This window comes from Malaclemys terrapin, chromosome 8 (genome assembly GCF_027887155.1).
Source record: "Malaclemys terrapin pileata isolate rMalTer1 chromosome 8, rMalTer1.hap1, whole genome shotgun sequence".
Classification (NCBI taxonomy): domain Eukaryota; kingdom Metazoa; phylum Chordata; order Testudines; family Emydidae; genus Malaclemys; species Malaclemys terrapin.
The window spans coordinates 72,393,896-72,415,411 of NC_071512.1; the positions used below are offsets into that span (position 1 = coordinate 72,393,896).

Genomic DNA, 21,516 nt, shown 5'->3' on the forward strand with positions numbered 1-21,516 from the left:
ACCCCACCTAACAAATCTTGCCTTTCTGCACGCAGTTTGGGAAAATAGGTGCAATATGTACCCAAAGGGTTAGGTTAGGCCCTCCCCATTTGAAAATTTGGCAATAAGCATCTGGTTTAAACTTAGTAGTTGAAGAAAATTAAAATCTCATGCTGCAACTCTCGCCCTAAGTCATCCTCCTGTGCCTAGGAATTCAAAGTGTTACTGCTATATCTTCCTTCAATTGGTATGGGTAGCAGCTCCATTTGCCATATATTGAAGTTCCACAAGAGAGTATAACTCTTAGTATGCTGCACGTCTTAAGCGCAATGAGCAGTGTAAAATTTACATTTTAGCTTAACTGTATCTTCTCATGTTTGTCAAACCCAGACCACCTACCTCTCCCAAGAAAAAAGATAATATCTAGGGAGAAGGGGCTCTTCCTGGACTGATAATCAGGGCAAGAAGCCCTACCCAGCGGCGTATTAACGCCTAGGCCAACAAGGCCTAGGCCTAGGGCGACAAATTTGCAGGGGCGGCAAATTTAAAATAGCAGCCCAGCATTTTTGTAATCGCGGCATCGCGCGCCGCGATTCTACCAATCATGATAGTGCATATTGAAACCACCAATGACGGCGCGACGGTGACGCCATTTAGTAAACAACATACTTGGGACTGGAGTCGCAACAATCCTAAGCGTTAATTAACAATATGACCGGAAGGAAGAAATTAAGTGGTTCTCAGTTAAAAAAAAAAATGCTATACAGAAGAAAGAAAGGGAAAATGAAATGATAGCAAAAATGCGCAAAATTGATTCCTTTGTTGTATCAGTTAGTGCCGACAGTGAGACAGAAAAAAAAGTTGAAAGAAGTAGTGAAGTAAAAAGTGAAAATATTGGTGTTGATATTGAAAATATTGATGTGTATAAAGTACATATTAAAACTAATGAAGACATTCCGGCCACGGTTAGTGTTGAAGAAAATGTTCCAAATACTAGCGTAGCAGAGACTACCGGGAATCATGTTGATCTGGATATCTTTGACAATACTGCAGAGATTTGCGAATCACATCATTCAGAAATTCAATCTGACGTTGGAATATCTACCATAAGTGACGACCCGGCCCAATGGACATTGAATGATGCTACAATTGAGTATTTATCAACGCACGGTATTAAACAAAATATCAATAGTAATTTTACTAACTCAAAAAGACAATATACTGATAAAATGCGTGTTCTAACAAAAAATGTGTTTGAACGACATATTTTAAACGGTGAAGTAAAGCCATGGCAATATCTTGTATATTCGGAGAGCAAAGGAGCCGTGTTTTGTGCCCTATGTTGATTATTCGGAGGGATCTCTAGTCTGGTGACGAGTGGATACCATGACTGGAAAAACATATCAGCTTGACTACGTGAACATGAAAATTCGACTGAACATAAAACGTGCGTACTGACAATGGTGAGGAGAGGCGAGATATCCGGAAGAATTTATTCAAATTTAAAATTTCAAATGGAAGACGACATTATGTATTGGAGAAATGTATTGAAGAGGATTGTAGCAGTAGTAAAGAAACTTTCAAGCAGAGGACTTGCATTTAGAGGTAAGGTGGAAAAATTTGGATTACCTTATAATGGCAATTACATGATGGCCCTTGAGCTTGTCGCAGAATTCGATCCATTTTTAGCAAGTCACATTGCACGTTATGGAAATGAAGGTCGAGGTAACGTATCTTATCTTTCATCCTATACATTTAATGAATTTATAAAATTGATGGCTTCAAATGTGATCTCAAATATTTTTAAAGAAGTAAAAGAAGCCTAATATTTCTCGATAAGCGTTGACTCAACTCCCGACATATCTCATGTTGATCACTTGGCTTTTATACTGAGATATGTAAATGATGATGGCATACCAGTAGAGAGGTTTCTTTGTTTTTTACCGAATACTGGCCACAGATCAGAACAGATAGTTGATACTGTACTTTCAACTTTGAATTGTTATGGATTAGATATCGCAAACTGCCGTGGTCAGTCGTACGACAATGCCACTAACATGTCTGGTGTATATAGCAGATTGAAAGCAAGAATTAAAAATATAAATCCTTATGCTGTGTATGTGCCTTGCACTGGGCATTCTTTAAATCTGGTTGGAGTATGTGCAGCAGAAAGCTGCCAAGAAGCATGTTCATTTTTCTCAGCTGTCCAACATCTTTATTCATTTTTTTCTGCCTCTACTCACCGGTGGGAGATTTTATTATCTAATTTGAAGCCAGGCAGTAAAGTAATAAAAAGACTTTCTGAGACTCGCTGGTCATCTCAAGTGGAAGCTTGTCATAATTTGAGTGAAAACTGGAATGCTATAATTAAAGCCTTAAATACAATAAAGGAAGATGCTACTGAGAAACCTGTTACATGTAATGAAGCTGCAGGCCTGCAGCAAAAACTCGATCGACGTGAAGCAGCTTTTATGGCTGTATTTTGGAGCTCACTCTTGGAAAGATTTCATATAACTAGCCAAAAACTGCAAAATGTTTATATTGATATACGGACAGTTGTAGAACTCTACAACTCACTAATAGGATACATTAACTCTACACGGGATTTGTTTGATATGTATGAAAAGAAAGCCAAAGAAAAATCGGAAATTGAAGACCATGAATTCGACACTAAGCGAAAAAGAAATCGTAAACTGCAAGCTGAGGAGACACGCGAAGTTGAAGTGGAAATGTGTGGTAGAGATAATTTAAAGTAGATATCTTTTTAACAATACTAGACCTTGTATGTTCCGAATTGAAACGCTGAAGTAATGCATATCAAGAAATGTATGGCAGATTTCAATTTCTCTCTAACATTACCAATACTTCAATAGCAGATATAACAGTTCATGCTAAAAAATTACAGCTATGCTACCAAGGAGATTTAGACGAATCATTCGTGAATGAGTTTTCACTTTCATTTTTGATCGTATTTGGAAGGTGTCGAAATTCCTGAAAATGAAAAGAAGTCAATTATAAGATATTGCAGCCTTCTTGAAATCGAAACATTCATTCAGTATATCCAAATCTTGATATTGCCTTCCGAATGTTCGTTTGCACACCTGCTACAAACTGTTCAGCGGAACGATCATTTTTGGCATTAAAAAGAGTGAAAAACTATTTGAGGGCTAATCTGAGTGAAGAAAAATTAAACTCCCTTTCTCCCCTAACAATTGAAAAGGATCTAACAACTTCTCTGGATTATACAGAATTAATTAATAAGTTTGCCGCTCAAAGGTGTAGGCATAAACAAATGTAATTACTTACTACTCAAATACTTTTATTTCTTTCACTGGATCTACATAAAATAAATATTTGATATACACCAGACCCCGTGGCGTTTTGCATCCATGCGCGGTCCCGTGCTATAACCGAAATCGCGCTATACAGACTAAAATCATTAATCTGCCACTGGCCCTACCCTATAATTTTCCTCAAGATTTTTATTTTTTTTTAAAGGAAACCAGTCCGTACAAGGCCTACCCATCCCATCTTCAAATCTGTTTGAAGTTTCCAACACTAGGACTGGCCTAGTCAATGGATGAACAAATTATGAAAATCAGGAGGGGTACAACATGGGAGGTAGGGAGTTTTATTTACATGAGTTCTTGCCATCTCAAGTTTTTCAACAGCTTACTCCCAAAGCACAGGGTTTGTGGGGAAGTAACCCACTTTGGCAACTTTTACTCATGCTGAAAAGTATATACTTGTGCATGTAGTCCCTTTTTAAGTCAGTAGTGTAACAGATCCCTGTGCAAAGGGCTAGCACAAGGTGTGTACACTATGTAAGTCCCAGTTAAAACAGGATTAAGTGGGCCTAAGCTATTACTATTCCAAGTTAATAAAAGGTTGCAGAAAGAGGTCCACAGAACCAAACTGTTTTGCTTTCTTCACAAATCCTTCATGAAAATAAAATAGCTGGATGTATGCACATGTAAGGAGTGGTATTGCTGAGCTGGTGGGGATTGAACTGGAAAGAGTGGAAGTTGAAGGGGAATGGGAAGTTCTAAAATGACAAGGGGTTGGGCTGGTGCACTGAGCATGGTGGCCTTTTAAGGCAGGCATGGCCTCAGCCCCTTTACGACATCAGGACTGTGGCAGCGTTGGTCTTCAGACAAGTTGTGTGTCTAATCAGATGATGAAGCTGAGAACAAGGCCTGATAGGAGGAGAGGTATGTCTTATGGGTAAGTCTGAAAAAGACCTGGAACAAGAGAATTGCCTCAGATCTGCCAGTGAAGCAACAGCTGTAGCTGTTTATCCTCCCCTGGTAAGGATTTGGGAAAGGAGCATGATTAGGGTTATGGCCAGCAAGTTGGTCAGAGACCACTTGGAACTACGCCAGATGTCTGCAGCTAGGAGGAGTGAAAAGACTATACACAGAAGGTGGTGGAAGGGCTGGAGTGAACCCCTACAGCCAAGGGTGAGGAAAACTGTTGTGGATCCTGATATGAGGGAAGAAGGACTACAAAGAAAACCTAATTAAAGGAGGTGAAGCCTTTAAGGACAAGGTGGATGACAGGGAGCTTCCTGTTCAAGTATTCGAATAGAACCAGGACATTACTAAACAGACCCCAGAAAGGGACATCCTGTTTTGGAACTTTAGCCATGCAGTGTGTGAGTAGCCCAGATATATGATTGGGGAGGAAACTGAGGCATAGTGGTGTGCCTGAGAGAGAGACTAGGTAATGTGATCTGCCCATATTTGCGCTGGCAAGGGAATGGAATCAATCTGTAACTTGGTGGGGGAGGTAAGGTACAGCTATATTTGAAATTATGATCACTCTGGGGGGGGGGAATAAGAGTTATCGGGAGCCCCCACCCCCACTTATTCTGGGCATACGCTACTACTGCTTCTGCCAGACAGAGCAAAATAAGGGTATCCAACTCTATTTCACTTCTGCTGACCTACTGCTACTTATGAAGAAAAATCTTTTCTGAATTAACGAAGTGTCGGTCTCTCAGTGTTACCAGGAATAAACAAATTATGAATGCTTTCCCCATACGCCAGCTAGTTCCACAGTCTTAACAATAGCAACCTCTAGTAAATATTACATCACCGGATAACTTCTTAGAGGCACCAGAAAAATGGGCTTAGAGTGTCTGAGGCTTAGCCCAATGCACTGGGAATTTGTTTTATAATGCAGGGTGAGGAAGCTAGCACTACGATACTGTACAGTAGTTCAGGTGTAATGAAGCTGTGAGGCCCAGTTCTGCTCAGACTGACTCTAGCTTCCCAAGTTTTCTAGCCAGTTACTCGCCAGCGTTCATCGCTACAGCAGTTCCTAGGGAAACACTCTACCTGCGCCAAAGGCGAGGGGCTGTAACCACTGCCCTGGAGCTACTTCCATAGGAGGGAGCGGAGCCCAGCAGGGCTGGGGCAGGGAGACGCCCTGAGCCCGAAGGCCGGGTCCCCTATCCTAGCCCCCGAGGCTATCCCTGCCTGTGGAGAGCCCCCGCCCCCGCATTCTCCTCCCAGACAGGACTGTGGGGAAACGAACTCAACGGCGGGGATGAAGGGGCGCCCGGGAAGAGCCTGCCGCGGATGTACGTATCCCCGAGGCCGGGCTGAGCCGTGGCGCGTCCACCTGGAGACTTCAAAGGTGCCCGGGGAAGTTTTCACCCTTATTTCCCAGCCAGCCTTTCGCTGCCCCGCCGCACGCAGCTGGGGCCGAGCCCAGCCCGCTCAACCACCCAACCGAGGTGCGCGTTCTGGAGGCGGCGGCCTCACAACCGTTCCCTGCCACTGGCTACGAACGCGGGAGGCCGCTCTTAATTGGTTGACCGCGCTGTCTGTCAGACTGAGGGCTCTGTCCAGTAGATGGCGCTGAGGAGACCGACGCCCCGCCCGCCAGACTCAGTAGCGGCAGGTGCCCGGCTCCCCGGGAGGAGCGCTCACCACTGTAACCGAGGCACTTCCACCCCGCAGCGCTGGAGCCCCAGCAGCTTCCCAGGCCGCCCTCGGCTCTGCTCTCCACGATGCTAGTGCAGAGCTTGGGGGCTCCCTGGCATCACCCTGCGAGGAGGGCTGCCGGGGGGCTGAAGGGGCGGGGCGGGGCTGGCTGGGTGTAAGGCGTCTTCGAAGGGGCGGGGAGAGGGAGGGAGGCTGTGGGCGGAGTGAGCAGGTTGTAAGGAGTCTCCGAAGGGGCGGCGAAGAGGATCCGCTTGCAGGCTCTAAGGCAGCGGGCGGAGCAGCCCTGGGGGGGGGGCTCTGAGGGAGGAGCGGAGGCGGGGTGGGGCACCGGTCTCTGCTCCCTCCCCCGGCGCTAGGTCCGGTGTAATAAAGCCTTGGTAACGGGGTTGCTAGCGCGCTGGTCGGTGCCTGGTAACCAGGCGCTGCCCCTTTAAGCGGCGGGGGTGTTGCCTTGCCGGAGGGCGGGGAAGATCCGAAGTCCCCTTCGGCGCCCGCCAGCTCTGTGCTGGAGCTGGCAGCTCCCCCTGTCCCCGTTCTCACTCCCATGCGGGCGGTGGGGACGACGGCACTCTGGGCAGCGCGGCCGCAGGCAGGCGGCTCCTCTCGGTATGTCCTGGGGGCTCCCTGTCTGCTGAGCCCGCGCAGGTCCCGCCGGAGCCGCCCCGGGGTCCCATGAGTTCAGAGCTGCCCCGCGCCTCGCCGCTCCGCGCTCTCTTTAAGATGGAGCCGGCTCCGTCCGCCTCCGAGTTGCTGGTGGGAGCTTCAGAGTTCCTGAAAGGTGAGGGACACAAGAAGCCCGACTGCCCACGGCCCCGGGACCCTGCCTGGTTATCCTGGCGGCCGTGGCCCCTTCCCCCGGGACCCTGGCTGCCCTCGCCCCTTCCCTCTCCTTCCCATCCCTGTAGTTCCGTGGTCCTCGCCGTTCTACCCCTGTCCCCAGGGCTCATGGACCCAGCTCCCCTGGGCTGGGGCTGGTCGTGTCTAAGCCGGTTCCTTCCTTCTCCGTTCGGGTGAGGAAACAGCCGGCACCTGTCGCCCCGGGCTCTGCGCTGGGTAAAAGCCACCCTGTAGCGATCCCGTCCCGCCCAGCCCTCTCCTGGGGGACAGCCGTGTGCGGCTAAGCGCGGCCAGCCCGACTTTCTCTTCTCCCTTCTACGCAGGAGAAATGTAGCGATGCCCCGCCCGCTCGGAGGCCGAGGATTAGAGGGCGGGCGGGCGGAGATCGCTCTTTTACCCCCTAACATTGAGCTGACCGTGCTGGCCTGGGGGATAATAGGGACGGGTTGGCGGGGAGTTAAAGAAAGGGAACCACAACAATCGTATAGCCTTCGTCAGTTGCCTTCAACTTTGTTTCAGATCGATTATATTTTGCTACTTTACGGAATAAACCCAAAAGCACAGTAAATACCCACTATTTCTGTACTGATGAGGAGCTGGTCTATGAAAAGTAAGTGACTTTTAGTTTCTTACTACCATTGTCCTGTAAGGCTCTTGCTAATTGCTTAACTATCTTGTTAATTGATGCATTTCAGTCCTCTGTAATGAACCAACCATTCTTCCCTTAAAGAATAACAAGACTGCTGTGAAATTACTTAACTTGTAGTTGACCCAGGGGTGGATGGGATGGACATGCTGCTCAGGACTTATTTATAAAGTGAGGCTCTCTTAAGAGTAATTAAATCTTATTAGATAACTTCTTAAATAGAAGTCTGTGTAGGGGGAAGTCAGGTGAAATAACAGTGGCTTCTCTGTTTTGTTAGTAATTAACTCCTTATATTTTCTATATGCAGAAAAATACAAAGTGATTATACTTTGGATTTTTTTTTTATTTTTTTATTTTTTTTTACAATTTAAAGATAGTGAAGCTTAGATGGGCTCTTACATCGACATCTGAAGCTTGAAATCTAGTCCGATTAGGAAAAAATAAGGGGTAGCTTTTACTGATAGTTTTATTTATTTTCATAAATAAGGATGTTATATTTAAAAATGTTTTTCTTTCCTGTGGGATGAAAGACCAACACATGCAAGGGAAACTGACAATTCAGGGTCAGCAGTGAAATTGACTGTACACAGTGGTGTCATCTGAACAAAATAAACAAGCTGAAAAATAGCGGTTAAAGAAAACTATTCATAGATGTTGGAAGCAAAAGCACTTTTGGGTGTGTGTGTGTGTGTGTGTGTGTTGACACTGGCCCTTCTCAATAACATTATTATTGCTCTGTTATCATGTTACCTATTTTATTTGTATGATCTGAACTCAAAGTAAAGGGAATTATGCTTATAACTTCATGCAACAAAGTGAGGCTGTGCCTCAGACTATAGGATACAAAATACTATTTCAAAACTCAAGAGAACCAGATTATATCTTCAAAAAAAGAACAGGAGTACTTGTGGCACCTTAGAGACTAACAAATTTATTAGAGCATAAGCTTTCGTGGACTACAGCCCACTTCTTCGGATGCATATAGAATGGAACATATATTGAGGAGATATATATACACACATACAGAGAGCATAAACAGGTGGGAGTTGTCTTACCAACTCTGAGAGGCCAATTAATTAAGAGGAAAAAAAAACTTTTGAAGTGATAATCAAGCTAGCCCAGTACAGACAGTTTGATAAGAAGTGTGAGAATACTTACAAGGGGAGATAGATTCAATGTTTGTAATGGCTCAGCCATTCCCAGTCCTTATTCAAACCGGAGTTGATTGTGTCTAGTTTGCATATCAATTCTAGCTCAGCAGTCTCTCTTTGGAGTCTGGGAATGGCTCAGCCATTCCCAAAATTGAATCTATCTCCCCTTGTAAGTATTCTCACACTTCTTATCAAACTGTCTGTACTGGGCTAGCTTGATTATCACTTCAAAAGTTTTTTTTTCCTCTTAATTAATTGGCCTCTCAGAGTTGGTAAGACAACTCCCACCTGTTTACGCTCTCTGTATGTGTGTATATATATCTCCTCAATATATGTTCCATTCTATATGCATTCGAAGAAGTGGGCTGTAGTCCACGAAAGCTTATGCTCTAATAAATTTGTTAGTCTCTAAGGTGCCACAAGTACTCCTGTTCTTTTTGCGGATACAGACTAACACGGCTGCTACTCTGAAACCTGAGATTATATCTTGAAATAGGTATGCTCCGTTTGTAGCTTAGTTATTATAGAATGGGCATTCAGAGTTATGGCAGTAGTACACAAATGCGGCATCATGATATTAGGGCTAAGGAGAGAGGCATGAAGAATAGGGACCTGAAACTTAAGGAGAATAGGTTTAAACTTCATGTGCTCATTTGCTCTCAATCTAGTTATTTGGGGCATTCAGTACACAAATATATTTAGCAAAATTTAACTGTCTGACCCTAAAGAGTTTGGTTTTATCCTTTTTACATGCAAAGGTTCACTTAATACAGTGCAGCCATATAAAGATGTAATATGTATAAATTACTCTGTTGGGGGAAGTGAGAGAAAGTTGTTTATCTGCTGCTATGGCTCTGATGGAGTATTTGTTTGTATTCGGTATATCACCCTCAGTGAAACTGTTTTGGGTTACTGATAGCCTGATGAATCTGTATTTTCTGCTCGGTTAAAAATAATTCTTGCTGCTTTTTTACCTGTTTGTAGCTTGTTTGCTTTTGTGGGTGTGATTCTGTGTCAAGAGGGACAAACGTGATGATAAAAAATTTCATATTCAGGCAGGTTTAACCTTGCTGAGGCTCTGAGGATTCTTGAAGAACTTCATACCGTGATTGAAACTCAGGGCTGGTCCACACTGGGGCGGAGGATCGATCTAGGAAACGCAACTTCAGCTACGAGAGTAGCATAGCTGAAGTCGACGTTTCCTAGATTGAACTAAGTTTACTTACTGTGGGTCCACACGGCGCAGGCAAGCTCCTCCGTCGACAGCGCTTCCTCCTCTTGGTGAGCAGGAGTTCCGCAGTCGACGGGGGAGCGCTTCTGGGATCGATTTATCGCGTCCAGATGAGATGCGATAAATCAATCCCAGGAGATCGATTACCCGCTGAATCGGGCGGGTAGTGTGGACCGAGCCTTTGTGCACGTCTACGCTTAAAACGCTGCAGCGACACAGCTGCACTCGTGCAGCTGCGCCACTGTAGTACTTCAGTGAAGATACTGCTACACCAATGGGAGAGCTTTTCTCATCAGTGTAGTTAATCCACCTCTGAGAGGCAGTAGCTATATTGATGGGAGAAGCCCCTCCCATTGACATAAGACTGTCTACACCGGAGTTAGGTCGGTATAACTGCATCCCTCAGGGATGGATTTTTCACACCCCTGAGCAACATAGTTATACTGATGTATGATTATAGTGTATATTGGGGTAGGCAACCTATGGCACACGTGCCAAAGGCAGCATGCAAGCTGATTTTTTTCAGTGGCACTCACACTGCCTGGGTCCTGGCCACCGATCCGGGGGGGCTCTGCATTTTAATTTAATTTTAAATGAAGCTTCTTAAACATTTTTAAAACCTTATTTACTTTATATACAACAATAGTTTAGTGTCATATTATAGATTTATAGAAAGAGACCTTCTAAAAATGTTAAAATGTATTACTGGCACGCAAAACCTTAAATTAGAGTGAATAAATGAAGACTCGGCACACCACTTCTGAAAGGTTGCTGACCCCGGGTGTAGACCCTGGCCTAAGATACATGCCCATGGCTGACTAAATCATGCAGCAGGGTTCTGGGTCTGTTACTGGTGCTGTCCTATCTTAAACAAAAAACGGTTAGGCCGCGATTCAAGAAGTCTGCTCTTGACAAAATCTTGCTAATTGTTGTGCAGTCTAGGGCTTGAATTAACAGCTTGTTCAGTGCTTGCAGTACTCAATCTCCAGATTTTTTTCTTCAATTTTGGTTTAAGCCTAGATATGGTGCAGAAATTGTACTGGTCTCATTATCCATTCTCCTTATGGTTATTGACCTGGATCAAGTGTTTATGCTAATCCTTATTTCTGTCAGGTGTCTTTTGATATTGCTGATCACAAGATAATTGTGATGTGTGTGCAGTGTATGACGGCTAGATGAAATTGATTGTGAATGGCTGTATTCTGAGAGGATACAAAGGATGATATTGAGCATTATGGTGCTCTCATCTCCCTTATAGTTAAATATATGTAAATCAGCTGGGCAGATACTGTTTTGACCTTCAGTGTTAATCATACACAGATAACATTAAGCTGTTTGGTTTTTTTATTGCCTTTTGGATGGGACAGTATGTATCTGGATTAGGGCAAAATGGCTGAAAAAACCTGGCAAGACACAGGTAATGGTTTTTAGGGTAGGGGAAACATCTGGCAATAATAGTGAGATTGGTTTCCCTTCTGAAGAGAAGATTTGCCCTCTTGTTAGAAGGGTTTGCAGCTGGGAGATACCCAGCTAATTTTAGTAAAGTATCTAAGGGTAACACTACTTTACTAAAGTAGCAGTTAAAGCCCTCTAGGCTGTACTTATTTGGTGAAAAAGCCTGTGACATCTTGTGGATACGGATCTTGCTACAGTTGTCTTTGTCCATATTCAATCTCTGCAATATGGTCTGCTTGAGGAGACCAGCAAACCACTTGGAAGTTTCACCTCATGCACAATGCACTGGCCAGATTATTTACACTAGGTCTGTGTTAGAAGCTTTTGCTCATACAGCAGTCTTGGTTGTGTGACTTTTTCCCCCAGCAAAAGTCCTAAGGTAGATGAAGTTATATTGGCATTAAAGTGCTTTTGCTGGTATAATGTATTTCAATCACTGAACCAGTGTAAGCTATACTGGAAAAAGCATTCTTTTGCTGGTATAAGGGTTTAAGACTACCAGATTTCTTCTATAGTTATACCAACAAACCTTTTCAAACATAGACTAGACCTTGGTAGCATTTCTTGAGCTCGCACATGATACCTGTGTTTCATGATCTTCATTAGCTTCCAGTTAAACCCAGACCTTTGAATTACATCCAAAAGTTAATTTCTCCTAAGACACTTTTTATGTCTTGGGTCTTAGTTACCTCAAACCGCCTCTCTTCCCCTGTTGCGCCCCACAATTGAGATTCCCCAGGTTAGGTGCTTCATATCTAAATGTCTGGGCTGGTGACAAGATGTTAACTTCTGTGGTTTTGTATCAGTTTAATGGTGAGCAGAATTTGACCCAACATTTAAAAATATAAATTGACTCCCTTTATATGCAAGATGACTTTGATTGGACATTTTTAATTCTAAACATTCTTCTAAAGAAAAAACTATAAAACTCTGAAGTCCAAATAGTGTATCCCTTCATTCCTATCAGTAGTTACATGCCTGAAATGTCCTGGTAATCTGCCTACCTTTTGCATCAAAGCGAGGAAGGATTGTAAAATTGTCCTTGTATTTTAGGGCTTGTATCTAAAGACCTTTTTGTTTCTTTGTGCACAGAATGACAATTTAAAAAAACAAACAAACAAACAAAAACTTTTTTTTCCAGGAAAGGGGTTAACTAGGTATTTATAAACTAGGTGACAATTATCAGCTGGCATACAGATTTTAAGTAATCTTGTGCAGCAATATATACCTCCCTTCAACTGGCTAATGCAAACTTTTGCCTTAACATTTGTTACCCGTCACACAAATTTTATACTGTATATGGGATATTGATGGCTTCAAAAGTACTTTTTCCCCTATGAAACTTGGATCATCCAGAGGGAAGCATATGGTGGCCTAGCAACAGTACACACCACATGTTTTATTAATGTATTTCTCTGAACGTAGCAGGTTGTAGCAAAACTGGGAATAGAATATGTCTCCTGAATGCTGGTTGGGTGTCATATCAGCTAGAGACCATCTGCCTTCTAATAATGCCTCTTCTGTCTGTTTAGACTGTAAGCTGTCTGTAGCAATAACTGACTTACTACATGTTTGTACAGTGCCTAGCACAATGACACCCCAATCTCAGTTGGGACCTCTAGGTCTTACTGTAATTTAAATAATTTTGTAACTGCATATTTTTTGTCACATAACAGTGTAATCACATCAGTTTCAATTATTTTGGTAATTTATTTAAAATACCTGTCAGCAACTATGTCTGTAACAACACAGACAACAGAAAAGATCCAGGAAATGTTTTTTGACAAATAGATTCATTACTAGGTATATTAATATAGAACTCCAAGTAATAATTCATTTAAACTACAATACAGAAACATATATCCTGCACCCCTTCAGAAGCAGTACAAAGGCCTGGGGGAGTCGGAGGTAATGGAGGAGCTGAGGGAGAGGGAAGTAATTACTGGAAAGGAGCCTGGGTGTGAACTTGAAGGATTGTGTGGGTGGCAGAAGTATGGAACAGGGTTTGTTTGGGGTGGGGTGGGATTGTTAGGAAGCCTCCATCATGCAGACTCCGGCTGAACTGAGTCCCTCTCATTCAGTCAGGCACATCTGTCCCTTTTCCCATGTGTCCCTGCACCCCCTCTCCTATTCAGACCCTGCCCCAAGCTGTCCCCGTGCACTTGCCCTTCTGAACCCCAGTCTGTGACACCTCCCCACCCAGGAACCCCATGCTGTCCGTTCCCCCATATCCTGTGCATCTCGGCCTGGCTCCATGGGCAGGGCACTGTGAGGAAGGCAGATTCTCTCTTCTCTATCCACAATTGGTGTCACTCCCAGAGCGACTGCTCTCTGGTCTGACACCACAGCAGCCCCTGGTGGGTGAAAGGAGTAACTGCAGCACCTTTCTGGCATAATGTATTTTCTGTGGGGGAGGGGAATTCTGCGCAGCGCGTGAATTCTGCATATGCGCAGTGGTGCAGAATTCCCCTAGGAGTAAAAATTGTTTGTCTCATTCAGAATGCCTTGCTACAAAGGCCCTTTTTGTTTAAAATTGTTAGCATTTGAAATCAACAGAGGCTTATTGCAAAAGGGGAGAGGATCTTTGAGGTATCGATCCTGGACCCAAACTGTTTATGGGATTTTATAGGTATAAAAAGAATGTCCCGAACCACTGTGGGATATGTGAGTAATCATACATTGATAATTTCATCAGTTGCATCCTCCTAGTAACTGGTAAGACACTCTCGTATACAGAAGAAAATACAGCCTGCCTTTTATGGTGGTACCACTATACGAACCCAAAACTCGTAAGGTGTGTTCAATAGGGTTGTAGAAATTCTGAGCTCTTTCTCAGAGGCCCGTCAATGTGCATTCATTGAAGCAGCATATATTTCCTAACTAGTAACTCCAGACACTTAGGCAGAACTATTAGGCTGACAATCTTATCAGAAACACATCCTTTGATCAATCCCAGTATTTAAGATCTGTCCCCTACCACAGCTCTTTGTTCTTCAAAATGTACCCTTGAAGAGTGTGGCGAAAAAAATATTTGCTGTTAGACATTCCATTTATAAATAGAGATGGGGGCCCCAAAATTCCTATGTGGCTTTTGAGGTGTTTGGTCTCCAGTACTGGTCACTCCTATCATTAAGAATAACAAATCTTATATACTGTAGCTATTTTTCATAGTCCAAAGTAGATGCAAAGCATGACTAAATTATGATAATTTAAAGTTGGGAATGAAACTGAGTCAGAAGTGCATGCTCAGTACTCTTGCTCATACATTCAAATCAAATGTCTCAATACTTTATCAAATGAAATGCTTTTAAAAGCTATTTAAGCCCATCTCAAATGAAAACTATCTTGAATTTCACTACTGTAATGACAACTGTTCTGGTTAAATATGTTGTGTTAACTTGAGAATCTATCATGCCCTGGTGTAAAAATGAGAGCTTGTATTAAAACCACTTCCTTTCTCTTGCCAACCTTATATCATCAAATGAAAAGGAAAAAAGCTGAATGGAATTATCCAGTTGTGACTACATTAGGTAAAATTGATTCTGATCTAGTGAATATTATGAGTGAAACTTTCTGGTCTTAAGATTATGGGGGTCTCTCTTCAAGAGGTACATGTTTTCATCTGTAAAAGGTATACCATTTTTGATGCCTTCAAGGATGTAGAGCTGCTGAGAAATAACCCAGCTCACAGATGATCATTTGGCACACAGACATGACCTGTTTTGGATAGACTAATAGTTAATGAGTCAGGCCCTGATAAATAGCTTTCTTCAAGATGAATAGTGGCTCTTGTTCTTTGTTTTTCAGCAAACAGATCTGGGTTGGGCATCCTACACTTGACTGATTAACGTACCATAGGCTTTGACTTATTATATTGACAAACTAGAGAGCTTGTTGGACATGTTTCAATTTTGGGTACTTTTATCAAATTTTATTTCAGTACTGCTGTAATGAAGCATAAGGATCCTTCAGTCTTCTGAAATTATAGAGCCTTTAATCAACCATTTATTCTGGTTGGTAATTATATTTTATTATCAAGATCTCACAGATACTATGCCACCAGAGACACTTTGTGAACAGCCGCAGAAGTAATTATATGTGACAGTGGAACATTTTGTACAGCATATACTTCATATGAGCAAGAGGATCTAGGTTAACTTCCTCAAACTGTGATATATTGCCGTGGATCAAGCAAGCTTAATTCAGAGAATATATATCCCTTGTTTTTGAGGTTAGGAAGTAGTAAAGCCAGTATCTCGAATGTTTACTGTGTAATAAAGTTAAATTAGTACTGTCTAGGGCTGTATTGGTATGAAATGTCTTCTTCACTGCCTTCATACTTTCAAAGAAGCAATGGTAAATTTTCACTTACTTCACAAAGTTAAAGGTCTCTTTACTTACCTGTGCGGACCAATAATTGTAGCTGTGCAGAAAGCCCTGAATGCTCCCTGATTCAGTGGCAGTAGGACCAATAATGAAAATTGTGACTACCCTTGTCACACCACACAAGAGCTACCACTTCCCACATAAAACAGTGAGTTTTGTTCATTCAACAGCATGTGATCATGTTAAATTGAACATCAGTTGACCAATCTTGTCAGGCAATAGAATACAAGAAAAGCCATTTTAGAAGGCTAACATGGAGTACAAGCAAGAGACCGTAAATCATGTGTATGAGAATACTTCCTCCCCCCCCCCCCGCCACTCTCCTTCTTGGAAACCAGTGGGATGCAAAAAAACCAAAAACCCTCCCCTCAAAACATTTGTGCTGAACTTTGACCTAATTAACAATTCTCTGCCCTTGTACTGTGCCTCTCCTCAACATCTCAAAGGGGCATCTGTACATATCTGTTTTTATCACTAAAGGATAAACAAATCACCAAAAACTGCACTGCAAATTAGTACCAATCAAAAATAGAACTCTTGTCTTCTGATTCTCAGGCTCCAGCTTTCACCACTGTACACCATGCTGCCTTCCTGCTTAGACTTACTGAGGAACTTAAACTTCCTCAAGGTGGTGGTCTTTTTTTTTCCAAAGAGGAGAGGGTTCCAGCATGCTCTGAAAATCTGATTTTAGTCTGATTTTAAAAAAAAAAAAAAAAAAAAAAAGCTTCTTCTATAACTAAATCTTCTTGAATGAGAACTTTATATCCTGCTCATAAGTTTTGTCCTGGTTTCTGAGGTACCTTATCTCAGGAATGCTTCTCTATTGTTCGTTAATGGAAGTTCAGTCATTGATGCAGCTGGGTCATGATTCATTGATGGTTTTGAAGATCAGGACTGAAGTCCTGAAGAGTGGAAACTTGCTGAGGGAGTGAAGCACCGAGTGATATCCAGGTGGTAGCCTGTTCTATTTATGTAGGCCAGAGTCTTTGAGTTGCATTCCATTCGCTCCTAAGTATAGTGATCTACACTAATCCAGCATGGAGATGGAGAGCACGGGGATCGCTGTGGCCAGATTCCTGTATGGAAGGAAGGGTCATAGTTTTCTAGCAAATTGGAGGTGGAAGAAGATTGTTATATATAACATTTATTTTACAAATACTAGTTGGTCACTTAGAATTAGTGATGAATAGAGAGCAGGACACCTTTGCTTTGAACCACTCTGATAGTCGGACAGGAGGAAGCTTTCAGTGGGAAGGAGAATAAAGACCCTGCTAATTCTCTCAAGCATTTCTACTTTCCGACTAATCTCTGATTTTGTTTGTTTACATATCTGGACATCAGAATTGCTGACACAAATGATTTGCTTCTCGGTGGCTTAACTTGGGTATTCCCACTAATTAACAATAACCCTGACTTTCATGAGAGGGAATAAAGTTACCTCATGATTCTAGTGTATATCCTCCAGAGGACAGTGAAGAGCTGGATTGTTCTGGGCTAATAATGAGCTATGGCACAACACTGAATCAAGAATTCAGGAGATCCAGTAGCTTCAGCCCCCCTTGAACATCACAGCAGTGTTGGGAATTGCCTGGGACATACTCTTTGTTTTTGGACATCTTGAAATCTTGGGTCACAGATGTCTGGGCTTGTGTGAACAACATGTTTGGATTCAGTCACCACAAATCTGACGTGGTAATATTATTTCCACATCCACTGTACTATCAGCATATCACGTAGAAAAGATGCTTAGACTAGTCTGCCAAACAAGAATAAAATTGTGCCCTCCTTCCTGCAGATGAGCTACAGTTATTGTCATTGGATTCATGAGAACTTGGGAAGCTGAATGGCAGGGCACAATAATTTTACAGACTAATATTCACATAAATACCTAGTCCATCCTTCTCTCAGAGCAGGATTGTGTTAGATACCAGATTGTTTAACAAAGTCTGTGGGTGTCTTTCTGAAGGTTAATGTGTCTGCATCCAGGCTGAACTGAGGACTTGTAAGGAATAAAATTGGCATCCCAAGGCATCTGTGGATTTTAGAAAGTGCTTGTTCAATACATTATAATTTGATTATTCTATTTTTACACTTGTAGAAAATGATTTTAGAGTTCGAGAGGATGCCAGATTCATAACACTAAAGACTCAAGTCCTCTGTTAAAATACCACATAACTACAGCATGTGGAAATCCCCCTACTCCCAATGATTTTAAAATGTGCCTCAGTTCTGACTTGGAAGGACCATGTCAAGAAGCCAAAGAATGAATTCTCTAAGTTTTAACTTTTTGGCCTGCCTGCTGAGGCAGCTTCCATAAGGTGCCATAAATAGGGGTGAAGTTGTTGTTGATGGTCTTTTGATTTTGGAGACCATTAGCTCATTTCACAAAGTCTACCAGATAATACGTATTTTGTCACTGCCAACCTAAGATGATTCAAACCAGTGATTTTAGGCTCTTAATCTCATTACCATTTCCCCTAGGTCTGGGGTTCTCCAAATTTTATTTAATAGTATGGGCGTTCTCTTAATGCAGACCGTCTTTTGGACTATCTCTCCTGCACTTATAATATAAAATCACTGTAGAAAGTACAGCATACTTACATAGCAAAGCAAGCCTGGTCATATACTTTCAACTTTTTTTTTTTTTTTCAGTTGGAAAATTGGGGTTTTGACCAAATATTTTTCTTGGAAGAACTGAATGCCTCAAACTCAAAATATTCATATATGGATATGCCACCACTGCTGCTTGGGCATTCTAGGGGTATGTCTACATTGGAAACTTCAAAGCGCTGCCACAGGAACGCTCCCGCGGCAGCACTTTGAAGTGTGAGTGTGGTCGCACACGAGCGCTGGGAGAGAGCGCTCCGTAATCCACCTCCACGAGCCGTGCTCCCAGTGCTCGGAGCCTGTCTACGCTAGCACTTTAAAGTGCTCAGACTTGCTATGCTCCCGGGGGTGATTTTTTTCACACACCCCCCCCCCCCCCCCCCGGAGCCAGCAATTTAGAGCATTATAAAATGTAAGCTTAGACAAGTTCTAGTTCAGTTGCCACAAGTCACTGATCTCAGTGGCCAGGCTTCTCAGCTGGACTATGGCTATGTCTACTCTAGAGAACCTACAGCGGTGCAGCTGTACCTGTGCAGCTGTAAGATCTCTCGTGTAGCTGTTCTATGCAAACAGGAGAGAGCTCTCCTGTTAACATAGTGCTGTGCACACTATCACCTATGCCAGTGTAACTATGTCGCTCAGGGGGGAGGTGTACAATATTCACACCCCTGAGTGACATAAGTTTTGCCAACATAAGTGGTAATGTGGACATAGCCTACATCTCTCATGATGCAGCACCTCCTCTCATCAAGACGGAGACTATATGGTACATCATGGGAGGTTCTTCTATAGAAGAGAATGGACATATTAGGCACCTATGCTACTGCTTTTATGAGGAACATGGTGACATTTCCAAATAAAATTTTTCTGACATTGTCAACTTTTTTCTTTGTTACTGAAGATTCAAAATTTCTATGTGATGGAAAATCCCTGTTTTCCTAACATAACTATGAAAAAGTAATAGGTGGATGAGGCTTTCTTCTGGCAACTAGCAGAAGTTGCTAGATCACAGGCCCTGGTTCTTATGGGAGACTTTAATCACCCTGATATTTGCTGGGAGAGCAATACAGCGGTGCACAGACAATCCAGGAAGTTTTTGGAAAGTGTAGGGGACAATTTCCTGGTGCAAGTGCTGGAGGAACCAACTAAGGGCAGAGCTTTTCTTGACCTGCTGCTCACAAACAGGGAAGAATTAGTAGGGAAAGCAAAAGTGGATGGGAACCTGGGAGGCAGTGACCATGAGATGGTCGAGTTCAGGATCCTGACACAAGGAAGAAAGGAAAGCAGCAGAATACGGACCCTGGACTTGAGAAAAGCAGATTTTGACTCCCTCAGGGAACAGATGGGCAGGATCCCCTGGGAGAATAACATGAAGGGCAAAGGGGTCCAGGAGAGCTGGCTCTATTTTAAAGAATCCTTATTGCGGTTGCAGGAACAAACCATCCCAGTGTGTAGAAAGAATAGTAAATATGGCAGGCGACCAGCTTGGCTAAATAGTGAAATCCTTGCTGATCTTAAACGCAAAAAAGAAGCTTACAAGAAGTGGAAGATTGGACAAATGACTAGGGAGGAGTATAAAACTATTGCTCAGGCATGCAGGAGTGAAATCAGGAAGGCCAAATCACACTTGGAGTTGCAGCTAGCAAGAGATGTTAAGAGTAACAAGAAGGGTTTCTTCAGGTATGTTAGCAACAAGAAGAAAGTCAAGGAAAGTGTGGGCCCCTTACTGAATGAGGGAGGCAACCTACTGACCGAGGATGTGGAAAAAGCTAATGTATTCAATGCTTTTTTTGCCTCTGTCTTCACGAACAAGGTCAGCTCCCAGACTGCTGCACTGGGCAGCACAATATGGGGAGGAGATGACCAGCCCTATGTGGAGAAAGAAGTGGTTCGGGACTATTTAGAAAAACTGGATGTGCACAAGTCCATGGGGCCGGATGCGCTGCATCCGAGAGTGCTAAAGGAGTTGGCGGATGAGATTGCAGAGCCATTAGCCATTATTTTTGAAAATTCATGGCGATCGGGGGAGGTCCCAGATGACTGGAAAAAGGCTAATGTAGTGCCCATCTTTAAAAAAGGGAAGGAGGATCCGGGGAACTACAGGCCAGTCAGCCTCACCTCAGTCCCTGGAAAAATCATGGAGCAGGTCCTCAAGGAATCAATTATGAAACACTTAGAGGAGAGGAAAGTGATCAGGAACAGTCAGCATGGATTCACCAAGGGGAAGTCGTGCCTGACTAACCTAATTGCCTTCTATGATGAGATAACTGGCTCTGTGGATGAGGGGAAAGCAGTGGATGTGTTATTCCTTGACTTTAGCAAAGCTTTTGATACAGTCTCCCACAGTATTCTTGCCGCCAAGTTAAAGAAGTATGGGCTGGATGAATGGACTGTAAGGTGGATAGATCGTCGGGCTCAACGGGTAGTGATCAATGGCTCCATGTCTAGTTGGCAGCCGGTTTCAAGTGGAGTGCCCCAAGGGTCGGTCCTGGGGCCGGTTTTGTTTAATATCTTTATTAATGATCTGGAGGATGGTGTGGACTACACTCTCAGCAAGTTTGCAGATGACACTAAACTAGGAGGCGTGGTAGATACACTAGAGGGTAGGGATCGGATACAGAGGGACCTAGACAAATTAGAGGATTGGGCCAAAAAAACCTGATGAGGTTCAACAAGGACAAGTGCAGAGTCCTGCACTTAGGACGGAAGAATCCCATGCACTGCTACAGACTAGGGACCGAATGGCTAGGTAGCAGTTCTGCAGAAAAGGACCCTAGGGGTCACAGTGGACGAGAAGCTGGATATGAGTCAAGTGTGCTCTTGTTGCCAAGAAGGCTAACGGCATTTTGGGCTGTATAAGTAGGGGCATTGCCAGCAGATCGAGGAACGTGATCGTTCCCCTTTATTCGACATTGGTGAGGCCTCATCTGGAATACTGTGTCCAGTTTTGGGCCCCACACTACAAGAAGGATGTGGAAAAATTGGAAAGAGTCCAGCGGAGGGCAACAAAAATGATTAGGGGTCTGGAGCACATGACTTATGAGGAGAGGTGGAGGGAACTGGGATTGTTTAGTCTCCAGAAGAGAAGAATGAGGGGGGATTTGATAGCAGCCTTCAACTACCTGAAGGGGGGTTCCAAAGAGGATGGAGCTCGGCTGTTCTCAGTGGTGGCAGATGACAGAACAAGGAGCAATGGTCTCAAGTTGCAGTGGGGGGGGGGGTCTAGGTTGGATATTAGGAAACACTATTTCACTAGGAGGGTGGTGAAGCACT

The 21,516-nt window shown here is 43.3% G+C and overlaps 1 protein-coding gene across 3 annotated transcripts in view; it reads left to right on the forward strand.

Moving 5' to 3' along the window:
• Positions 1-6,304: 6,304 nt before the first annotated feature.
• The window catches only part of CDC14A (cell division cycle 14A), a 125,683-nt gene continuing 110,471 nt past the window's right edge, over positions 6,305-21,516 (forward strand). Inside the window, exons 1-2 of one of the 3 annotated variants that reach the window (XM_054037281.1) lie at positions 6,305-6,708; positions 7,287-7,377. In XM_054037281.1, coding sequence (XP_053893256.1) covers positions 6,603-6,708; positions 7,287-7,377 — 197 coding nt within the window. In that variant the 5' untranslated portion in view covers positions 6,305-6,602. The remainder of the gene's footprint in view (positions 6,709-7,286; positions 7,378-21,516) is intronic. The other 2 variants (XM_054037283.1, XM_054037282.1) reach the window with 2 other exon arrangements.